Raw genomic sequence first — 11,573 nt, 5'->3', positions numbered from 1 at the left:
TTCCATAGAGAATAGCTTCCTGGCAAAAGACGCTTGGTGCAACCCATAGTCAAACTGTGCGATATTCCTGGACCATCGCTCGAATATGTTCATGGCACATCAAATATCGCCACAGTTCCGGGTGAGTACTAATTGTAAGGAAGTGAGATGTAAATTTAGCAACCTATCAATTTTTAGGCTCCATAGACACTCTTTCCAGGGAGAGCAGCTCGAATGGCACCTGAATTGTGTACCCAATTGTAAAAAAATTAAAGGTACTTTTGTATTAAAATGGAAGTACTTTAATAATTTGTATTTATGTGCATAGATGATATTCTGGACAGCCCTTTTACAGCTGTCACCAGTACAAATTCTGCAAGAGCCACACAGTTCCATCTCACAGGGGTATGCAACAAGAAAACTGATTACATTTTGCAAAGAACTGAACAAAATTATAAAAAGGGCTTCTACTACTAAAAGTACAAAAGCCGGCCTTGATATCAAAATTTATTTTTTGAGTCACCCGGTAAAAGTAAAAATTGTTTCAGAAAAAGCGCAATTAAAAATGAGAGTCGACTGGTCGGTGCAATTTTTCGAAAAATATAAAAACAGCTGATTTTTAAACAATTATATGCAATAGACTTGCTTGTCACATCAATTATAAAATCTTCGAACTTGTACTTTGCACACAAAAAATACTCTTTGAGTATGTATGCATTTTCCATAAAAAAATAAGAGATTTAATACAGTTACTAGATTGAAAATTATATAAACTGAGTTATATCTATAAATACCTGTGAATTCGACTGTGAACGTTTAATCTTGAATTGTCTGGAAAAGATTTACCGCAGGTAAGGCAGGGATACGGCCTTTCGCCTACAATAAATAACACAAACCCTTTTTTACCAACAAGTATTCCTTGTCCAAATTTCCTCAAAAAATTGCGGTCGAAAACTTCAAAAGGTTTCAATTATATATTCTAATAATTATTAAAAACTGTTTACCTGTATGCGTTCTTTTATGGACAACTAAATTACTGGCTGATGCAAACCGTTTTTTACAAAATCCACAGGCAAAATTTTTTAGTCCCGAATGCATTTTCATGTGCCTGGATAAAGAAGTTGCCCCGCACAATCTACAAAAAACAGTTAACATTTAATTTAAATGCATCCTACAATACAAAGTATGCAATTTGAACAAACCTCTTTCCACATTCCGTACATTCATGTGATTTTACTTGATTATGTGTCTTATTGTGCACAAGAAGACTGGTGTATCGAGCAAATCCTTTACCACATACTGCACAAATGAAGTTTTTGACATTAGAATGTGACCTTATATGCTCCAACAATCTATATCATACATGTTCATAATTAATATGTTGCATCATGGGATGCGTAAGGATCAAAATATAAAAAATCTGTTCAAATTGTTTTTATTACAAAATACTTATTATTTTTGAAGGGCGCAGTAATATTTGTATACATTGTGTCTCGGAATATGTGGGCATGCTCTCGGATTTGTATAGGAGACGTTAAAAAAACATAACAAGTTTATATAAAAAAAAATTCCAGGCGACCGCCCTACGGAGATTCAGGAGGGCATTCTAAAGGAGCCACCTGAGAATCGATTATTTTAAAATAACTTTCAGAATTCTTCATGCAATTCAATTATTTTTTCATACAATTTACAGTACATCATTGCTCTTAAAAAAGACCCATGAAAACATTTTTAGCATTTCGGTTTGGCATGGATGGACTAGGTGGAGCACAATAGTAGTTAATTTTTTTACCCTGTCCAATGAAGGCTCGAAAATAATGTATTTAGGTTACTTTAACCTTAAACAAATAAAAATACACTCTTGATTCATATCTATAAACAGAACGCTTTTAGAGGAAAAAAATATTTTTTATTGAATACGTATTTTAATACAAGCATTGGTGGGCTCCATTGTAAACGGTAAAAAATAATTTACTATTATTGTGCTCCACTTAGTACAGCCCTGGCAAATCGAAATGCTAAAAATGCTTTTATGGGTCTTTTTTAAGAGCAATGATGTACTGTAAATTGTATGAAAAAATAATTGAATTGCATGAAGAATTCCAAAAGTTATTTTAAAAGAATCGGTTCTCAGGTGGCTCAAACTTAAAGCGCAAACAAGATGTTTTCCAGCGCGGATTTCCCTTAATGAGGCAAATGTTTGGCCTATTTCAATCGCCCTGTATATAAGCGGAAGTACAGGAAATATAAGAATAGAATATAAATTATTGTAATATACAAGTCAAGAGTATTGAATCCCTATTGAAACAAAGCCAAATGCTTCACAAAAAAAATTTCGTTACTGTTTAGCATTTTGAATTTGATAGAGCAGAAAGCGACGTACATGATATGGTAAGATGGAGAAGGCAGCGGAGAAGAGAATGGTACAACCACGTGAAGAGGATGACCGACGATAGACTACCACGCATTGTACTAGAGGGAAAACCAGTAGGGACCCGTCCACCTGGAAGACCACCAAAGAGATGGAGACAGCTGGAAGGAAACAATACCGAAGCAAGCACGGTATCAACAGATCATCTAGATCTCCAACAAGTCGAATAAGAAGAAGAAGAATTTAAGACATGTAATGTAGAGATGGAGGTCAGAAAATCAAAGAACTTTTCATGCTTAGATAAATCGATTAATACAGATGTACTACGCCTATGGCTACCGGCCATGCCAGTTGATTTTTGGGTTAATTCTACTCTGAGTCAAAATATCGATGAGTATCTACTTTTAGTACTTTCATCCCTTTCACCTGTTTTTCATTGATAAATCTCCGATCAGTAGAATTTAATGTTAGTCCCAAACAAATCGAAATTGATGAATGACTAGCTTTGTCTATTTATTATTGTCTTTGCATACGACGGTGCGACAGTCGGCAATGGAAAACTTTTTTAAACAGTGAGTTGCTCTTAGCCGTAGTTTTGTTATATGGATAATTGGAGTGACTGAATATAAACAATATAACAGCTCATGATGCAAAAATACATTCAAAGGCGAAGCTCTACTTTATCAACGTGTGTTTTATCAACTTTTTAAGATAGAATTCTTTGAAATTTATATTCTTTCATACCCATTTATACTAAAGTCAAATTAGTTTACACTAAGTTAGTCAAGTTGCGACTGAGACTGAACTCCTAAGGCTTCAGTCTCAGCTTCTCTCTACTGAAGCCTTAGGAGTTCAATCTCAGTCTACAAAGTGTACAAAGCTTCATAATTACCTGAACGATTGCGAAAATGCTTTTCCACACTTTTCACAACTGAATGGTCTGTCACCAGTATGCACTCGAATATGCCTTTTCAAATCGTCAGATCTAAAATTGTATTTGCCTTTATGATAGCCGGCGCCAATATATTGTGCTGTATCAGCTGTAATTCTTCTTTTAATGCTATTTATTATACCTTGAAAAACTTTTGCCACATTCCCTACATACACGAGTTTTCTTTTCGGGTTGATGCTTGCTGGCCATGTGCCGCGACAGTGTACTGGCACTTGAAAACATCTTGTTGCATAATTCGCATATGTTCTGTTTGCTAGTGTGTGTCCTATTATGAAGCTATAAAAATATTAGTATATTACATATTTATTGAGAATCATTAGAGAGGTTTATAAGTGATGTCGAATATATTTTATCAATCTGAGTTAGAGGAGTGCTAAACGGTTATTTTTATGAAACAGGTTACAACGTTGCAGTTTCACTTTGGTATTAGGTTCGAAAATGGTAGAAATAGGGATTACAAACCCGGACCGAAAATAAACGAAATAACTGTTCCGTTCCGGTTTCGGTCCAAGGCAAAATTTAAAATTTCGGTTTCGTTACGGTTCCGGTTTAGAAAATAATTTCCAATTTGGTTCCGTTCCGATTCCGTTTTTTTTCGGTTCATTTCGGTTCCAAAATCTGTATATAACAACGAACAATTACGTACCCTCCCCAAAAAAAAACTTATATCAAAAAACATTACATAACTTACTACTTACTTACATAACTACTTAAAGGAAAACACTGATAATAAAATCGAATGGTTTAAGTAAAATATACGCTTTGCATGCGAAAATGATCAAAAAGCTAATTTTCTTTCAAAAATTAATTACCATTTAAGAATAATTTTTAGCATGATCTCTTTATGAAGTCTAGTTCTTAATAATCTCAAAAATATTTATCAAAATCTTGAAAAATTTAATCTTCTTCTGGTCTATCTGTTAACTGAACTTCCTCTGATTGATGGGACACCAGAATTTTTGTAGTAGCATTTGAATTATTTCCAAGTGTTATTAAGCCAACAATTCAACAATTTGAAGCAAGAATCGTAATTTTTCTTTTTGAATGCTTAAGTATTCCAATATGCTACCAATTAAACATGGAACAATGAAATTCGATTTTCAACTGTTAATATCTTCTAGAAACTATCGAAAAAAAAATTTCAATATTTTTCTCGTACTCTATAAGTGAGCCTCTATTACCCCTTAAAATAAATGACGCCAATTTTGAATCACCTTGTATAAAATTGAAATAAATCTTTCTTACTTTTAAATCCGTTGGAGAAGTGAAACAAGAGAAACAACCTTTTGCCTCGCATGCAAACAAGGGCTGCATTGTTTCATCTTCAAGTGGTATATTGGACTTCTGGATATTCAGTTCCTTGATACCTCGGTTATCATTGTAATGAGAAAAATTAATTTGGTTTTCATTGAAGGTGTATGGGGAATTAATATACACTAAAATAAAGTAAGCAAAATACTATAAGGAAGTCGGTCATGATATTTCAAATATGTACCTTCTTCAAAATTATCGCTTATGTTATTGTAACTCTCATGCTGGTCGATAAGTATAACAATTTTCTTCATGGGTTGTTCCACAACTTCACTTACAGTATTGACCTCGTTTTCAAAGTTATCAGTGTCATTTTGATCATCGGTTTCTTGACCTAAGTTAGAACTGTTAAAAATATTGCTAACATCCATGGAAGGCTCTAGCGTTGAGTTCGCAGATGCAATGTGGATGTGTGGATGTCTAGACTCTAGTTTTATATTTGCGTCGGTAATAATCGTCTGCAGTAGAGAGTCTGATTTTTTACATTGCTGTAGGAAATTGTAAGTATTGAATATATTGACTTCACATTGCGAGCATACTTGTTTAGGTAAACTGTCATCTTCCAATACCTAAAAACAAACAAACATCAAATGTAAAAAATTAAACGCCACTCTAAATAATGCTGTTACTTCAGTAAGGTATTTTATCAGCTACATAGGATCATATAGAAATGTTGAAAAAGTAACTTTTCTCTATGGAACTTGGACTATTTTCCATCGCTAACTTCGATCAACGAAATTGAAAAAGTAAATATAATTCGAAGACATTTGATTTTCGAAACAACTTAACGATATGATACGATGGTGGTTTGACAAGTCAGTGCAAAGTCAGAGAGAGGTCGCCACTGGTGCCTATAGAAGTTATTTTCAGCTAGTAGCATCTCTTGAAAGAACGCACCCAGTTAAAATCACTTCCTTGAAAAGGGAGTTTTYAAAACAATTTTTATTTCGATTGATATGGATTTCAGCTTCAAGATACAACTGTTGGTTATTACASGCTTGTGAGAATATATACTAATTAAATGCTGATGAGTTTAYATGCTATCTGTRAAACTAAAGAACATTAAGTACCTCGTAAGCAWAATTAGATATTTCCTTATGCTAAGTTGCGAAATAGGATATCATGAATTTGTGAAGTWGGCTAAATAGGATATCATAACTACCCCCTAAGTTTCAGCCAGATCGGTTTATTTCTTTGTGTTGGGTCAAGTCGAGAGATTTTCAAAACATGTACGAGAAAGAATTTCGCGAACTGATTAAACATTACTTTTTAAAAGGAAAATCGCCTCAGGAGACTAAAGAGAAACTTGATAAAGATTACGGTAACTCTGCATCTTCAATTAGAACAGTTTATAAAAGGTTTAAAAATTTTCGGAATGGCCATATGGACACAAGTGACGCTGAACGTTCTGGACGACCTGTTTCTGCTACTAGTCCAGAAATCATTGATAAAATCCATGATATGGTTATGGATGAGATTACGAGAAGAGTGAAGGTGCGTGAGATTGCTAGTGCGGTACATAATATTCTGCACAAACATTTGGGTATAAAAAAGTTTTCCGCGAGATGGGTACCGCGATTGGTCACGATTGATCAAAACGAAATCGTGTGAGGTGTTGCATGGACGGCTTCCAGCTTCTGCAGCGCAATCCACAGGACTTAAAGCGTCGATTTGTAACTTTGGATGAAAGATGAGTATACCACTACACTCCTGAGACGAAAGAGCAGTCCAAACAGTGGGTTGGCAAGAGGGAATCTGCACCAAAAAGGCGAAGACAGTCACGGTTCCACAAAAAATGTCCGGTTATGGGAGGGGTCCGCATAATAGAGATATGTATTTAATTTACAAGAAAACTAGGAAACTCCTCTTCTGCCCTACATTGTCACCACACTAGGATTTTGTTCTAATATCGTCTTTTTTTTTAGTTATTTCTGCCGCTTTAGTTTTTCCGATCGTAAATCGCCTTGCTAGTTCTCGAACGGGCACTATTTCTTTATCTAAAGCAATTAATATTTCCATTTTTTATTTTAAGGAAAGCATTTTCTTTTTCGGAGCCATGTTCACAAACACTCTCTATATGTGCTCGAAACTTAATGGCACTATCCCCGATGAATAAAGCAAGTCCAGTCAAAACATCTTAAACGGAGAATTACGGAATATGTGAAATAATTCCCCGATTGAAAATCGCTTATTTATGATAATGGGTTTATTCGTAGACCTCGTTTTACAGGTTCGTGTCCGCTTGTAAGAGCTTTTCAACTCCGTATGATCATAATATCATGTCCGCGTCCGTTTAATAGAATGTCGGCTTATAAAAAAGGGTTTTACATTACATTACATACAAATTCGGGTCCAAGAAAAATGTCCTGTTAAGAGAGATGTCCGCTTATTAGAGCTGTCCGCAAGTAGAGCTTTCACTGTATATGGAAAAGGATAAAACTATTACAGATGCATACTATTCATCGTTATTGGACCGCAGGCAAACCGAGCTGCAAGAGAAACGTCCGCAATTGGCTAAGAAAAGTCTTTCTCCATCACTATAACGCACCAGCTCACACCTCAGCAGTTGTGGCTGCAAAATTGATGGAAGTAGGGTTCCAACTCGATCCACATCACCCCTATTCTCCGGTTTTAATTTTTGCACGAAAATTATAATTTGAAAACGGTTGATTTCACAGCTTAAAGTGTAAATGCAAATTTGTAACTGTAAATTTTCTATCTAATGACGTATTAATATACAGGTACTTCCATTTGAAAAATAAAGGTCATATTGCGTTCAAAAGCTTTAGATTGAAGTCCAGATTGTTAACACCCTGTATAATGTATTGATATTTTGGTTCAATATAATCCTTAACCGATCTGTGGCGATTGGAAACTTATTTTGTTGTATCCTTAACTGCTTTTTTTGCCTCTACAATGAATTTTTAGATACCATGTTTTTAAGAAAAATTTTACTAAAATGGCGATAATCTGCCGTGGCCAGCTGCCTTGACAAAATCAGCTGCCTTGACAAAAATTGACATTGACAAGGGTTTAAGGATAATGAACCCTGAATGTTGGCAACATAACATAGTTCCATTTGCGCATACCTCCATTCTTTTGCCCGTAACGTCGTTAAATGTCAAAATATTTGAAAAGTTCCAAAACCCCCAAAAAGCCCGAAGAAATAGCTATAAATATTATTCTAGTCCCATATTGGATAGCGGCAACAGCAAAGGAGTATAACGAGTTCGAACTCAGAGAGTGTGTAAACTTTTGAAAAAAAAATGTTTGGGGAGTTAATATTAGTTAAAAAAGTTGATATTTATGAAGACTTTAATGCCGAATAGACGATTTACCAAGCAAAATATTCTCAAAAATATCCCAGTGCAATTAAGGCCGAGTATATACCCGAATTTTCCAAAAAATCTATATTTTTGCCTTCAGATGAAGCTCCTTTTTTTAATTGTAGTTTTGCCCCAAGTGCAGAAAGTGCAGTGCTCTAGAAAATGTGCTTAATAAATAATAAAGTAGGAAAGTAGGAGACGTTTTGCCGTTGGTTTATCTTATCGAAATGGGTTCAATTTCAGTGGGAGAAAAGTTGTAGAAAAGAGCATTTTCTCGAAAAATCTACCTACAGGAACAAAGTTGGTTGTAGTGTGATTTTCTGATAAGGTGAACGAACTGTAAATCACGAACACAATGCCTGCGACCGCCGAATTTCATAAACCATTACCGTAATGACAAATATGTATAAACAAATTACCATTATGGAAGTACTCGCTGTAAGCATTTGAGCCAAGCTGAGCTCTTTCTGATTAATGTACTGCAAAGTAAATAAAGATGTTGCGGGCAACGCTTTATCTAAGCAGGTTCTACACATTTTAGTCAAATCCTGGGCCATTATTTAACTAGTTTGTTCACACCTCGGCACATAAATGTGTTTTGATCACATTTATTTAAGTGAACCTGTTCTCTTAGTACCACAATAACACACTGAAATCGAACATCACTCGTTAAGTTTTCAAACGCACCATACTGAAGATGAACAGCATGTTCATCAATGGTTATTATAAATCGCAATTATAAACATTGAGATGAAAGCAATGAATGGCAATGAACTAAACAAAACAAACTCCAAACTCCATAGACATATCAGAGACCACAGATGACATAGGTTATTTCAAAGGTTATGTTATGTATTTAAACTAGTTTAAGAACTAAGGCCCGCTTGCACCACTAATAAATAAGCTTGGCTTTCGGAAAGCTGAGCTGAATAGTAGAAATCGTTTGCACCATAATACAATGGAATACAAAGTTGGATATTACCAGGATTTGCGTGACGTTAGTAGAAGTCACTGTGTGTCGTGATTTTTTCCTGTCTGCTAATGTGATTAAATATCGCTTATTTAGTGTTTGTCACATTTAATTATTTTTTTATAAATCTTTTTCATAATTACAAAATGTTTTGCTGCAGGTTTTAAACTTGATGAAAAGTAACAAAAATGTATTTATTTTGTAGTCCAGCATAGTTGCCAGATGTGCAATAAAGTATAGCGTTTGCTTTTGGCACGTACCCCAAAAGTTCGAATTGCAAATTCCTTTCATCATCATTTTTGAATTGCTGAGAGCATATTTTGGCAGAGGCAAGATCAATGGCATCCGCACGACAACAAGCATTCTCGCATAGCTTGCACACTTTCTACAGTAAACTTTCCAACTACGAAACGCAAAATGGTCAGTTGTTTGTCTACCAAGCTTACAAATTAAGCTAGGCTTTAAAATAAACAGCTTGCACCGTACCAATCTGTTGTTGGCGTTGTTAAGCCGCTGTCAAGCAGATCTGTTTGGCATATGTGGAATTATGACCGTTTGCTGCCATGATACAATTAATACATGTATTCATTCTATCCATCTTTACATTAGAACTGTGGCGATTGAGAAGATCGATAAGATAAATCGAGGGATTCATCTCAGTTGTACAATTTAAGACTAAAATTTTAACGCAAGTTTTCGAAATAATTAATGACATGTTGTAGTGTAGTGTTGCGGCGATTTTGAAGATTATTTATGGTTTCCTTTTACAATAGACCAATATCAATTAAATGATCCAATTCATTTATATTTGTGGTGGTTTTGTTAAACCCAAATATTTTTTTTAAGTTAGTAGTTCCTCCAAGTCTTCCAATGAAGTATTTCTGTTATATATCGTCTTTGGAAATCCAAATTCGATTATCTCAAAGATATCTAGATCGTCTTCAAATATGTCAAAACAAGTTTCGACTAAACTATCGCCACATGTATGAGGAAGAAAAACAAAGGTTAGAATTTACGGCTTAACACCATAAGCCACCAAAGTTGACGGCTTAATTTAAGCTGAGCTTTGAATGATGTACGTCTTTTTTATAATGTGGTGCAAATCAATTTAATTTTAAAGCTTAATGGCAAAGCCAAGCTTATTTTCAACGGTGCAAACGGGCCTTAACGCTTAATCTCGATTAAAGTCTGTCGGTGCATGCGGGCATTAGACACGCTCGGTAGGAAGAACAAGAAGTAGAACACGTACTGTAAACCATAACCACGCCATAAGTCTTGTTCTATGATAACTACCTAATCAAGCATAAAAAGTATTTTGTTAGCAACAATTGTATTCAAAAATTAATACAGTTTTCGAACTTTGTGTAATATTTACTACTGGTCCGGGCTAGAATAAGCATGTAAGTATAATATCAGATCATCCATACAACAATTTGAACAAAAATAAGAACAAGTTTTGATCTATCCTGACATGTAAATTGTTATCTCTAATTCTGGATCAGCTTATTAATACTTTTTAAGAACAGCACTGCACTTCACAATGTCTGCATTGGAGTTGCTGCGCCAAGTATCACAGCTTGTATTTACTCCCAAGTGCTTTGATAACTACTTTATTGATTTCAATCTTGCTGATGGTAAGTCTGTATTAGTAAATGACTAGTTCCCCGCATAATTACTGTTTTTTGCAGTTGAGTGTTTTAAATCAACATTAAGTAAAGGCCTTGGTCTGGGCTTAATTTTGGGATCAATCCTCGTTAAACTACCCCAAATATTGAAGATTGTGAAAAATAAGAGTGGACAAGGAATATCTCTAATCGGAGTTAGTTTAGAACTTGTTGCAATTATGATTTACATGTCTTATAATTATGTAAATAGCTTTCCTTTTAATTCATGGGGCGACACTTTCTTTGTAGGTGTACAAACTCTGATTATTGCTGCTTTAGTTTTATCATATTCGGGAAAAGTAGTAGAAGGGTTGGTTTATGTAATTGTAGTTCTCTCAGGTTGTTATGTCCTGATGAGTGGAATAACTCCAATGAATTTGCTCCGGACTCTTACATCCGTCAACATTAGCTTAGTTGTGGGCAGTAAACTAACGCAAGCATATACTAACTATATGAATGGGCATACGGGACAACTTTCAGCAGTTACTCTAATTTTACTTTTAGCAGGATCGGTAGCTAGAGTATTCACATCGATCCAGGAAACTGGTGACAATATTGCCATTGCCACATACGTAGCAAGTAGTACAGTAAATGCCTTACTTGTAGGACAATTAATTTATTACTGGAATGCTGTTCAGCCTGCAAATAAATCAAAGAGCGAATGAAAATAAAAAATTGATTCATTTGCATCTGTATGCAAATAAGTTTTTTTTATAGGGACGGGTAGTAGTAAACTAAAAATTTGTTTAAAAAATCATTATATTTGCTAGTTTTATTCCATTTAATCACTTCCATAAAATATATCTACCTTGGGGATAGAATAAACGATACAACAATTTTATATTTAAGTACAACTTGCAGGCAATATAAGGGTGTTATTCTATACTCGGTACACCATAACTATGGTCGCACGTCATCAATGAACTTTTGCACTCTGGTCGTTTTTTCAAGATAATCTTAACTACTTTCGGTGAAAAACTAATTATTTGGATTTTGTGTC

At 34.7% G+C, this 11,573-nt stretch overlaps 2 protein-coding genes and 1 long non-coding RNA gene across 8 annotated transcripts; 2 read left to right on the top strand and 1 right to left on the bottom strand.

Moving 5' to 3' along the window:
• Positions 1-6: 6 nt before the first annotated feature.
• LOC125503840 lies at positions 7-377 on the top strand. The gene is made up of 3 exons (XR_007281101.1): positions 7-121; positions 178-254; positions 308-377. It is a non-coding gene; the product is annotated as an uncharacterized LOC125503840 (long non-coding RNA).
• A 396-nt stretch (positions 378-773) lies between these two features.
• On the bottom strand, positions 774-8,807 carry LOC109546491 (zinc finger protein OZF-like; the record flags this gene model as incomplete). 4 transcript variants are annotated; one of them, XM_048664830.1, is given in 8 exon segments in its annotated part: positions 774-933; positions 984-1,114; positions 1,182-1,331; positions 3,243-3,335; positions 3,424-3,578; positions 4,548-4,738; positions 4,798-5,182; positions 8,359-8,807. In XM_048664830.1, coding segments are annotated over 8 exon segments (1,403 nt in total), but the record flags the coding sequence as incomplete, so codon positions are not given.
• A 1,194-nt stretch (positions 8,808-10,001) lies between these two features.
• Positions 10,002-11,330, top strand: LOC109542538 (mannose-P-dolichol utilization defect 1 protein homolog). 3 transcript variants are annotated; one of them, XM_019911803.2, is made up of 3 exons: positions 10,002-10,309; positions 10,412-10,543; positions 10,598-11,330. In XM_019911803.2, the coding sequence occupies exons 2-3, from the start codon at positions 10,450-10,452 to the stop codon at positions 11,236-11,238; spliced, it is 735 nt and encodes a 244-aa protein (XP_019767362.1). In that variant the 5' UTR covers positions 10,002-10,309; positions 10,412-10,449; the 3' UTR covers positions 11,239-11,330. The 3 variants fall into 3 exon arrangements, with proteins under 3 accessions (XP_019767362.1, XP_019767359.1, XP_019767360.1); XM_019911800.2 differs by having other exon boundaries at positions 10,005-10,309; positions 10,431-10,543; XM_019911801.2 differs by having other exon boundaries at positions 10,009-10,309; positions 10,436-10,543.
• The last annotated feature ends 243 nt before the right edge of the window (positions 11,331-11,573 follow it).

The sequence above is a fragment of the Dendroctonus ponderosae genome, unplaced genomic scaffold, assembly GCF_020466585.1.
Source record: "Dendroctonus ponderosae isolate FM_Combo_2020 unplaced genomic scaffold, Dpon_F_20191213v2 Dpon_F_20191213_3, whole genome shotgun sequence".
NCBI classification, from domain to species: domain Eukaryota; kingdom Metazoa; phylum Arthropoda; class Insecta; order Coleoptera; family Curculionidae; genus Dendroctonus; species Dendroctonus ponderosae.
This window is presented reverse-complemented; position numbering and strand designations above follow the sequence as displayed.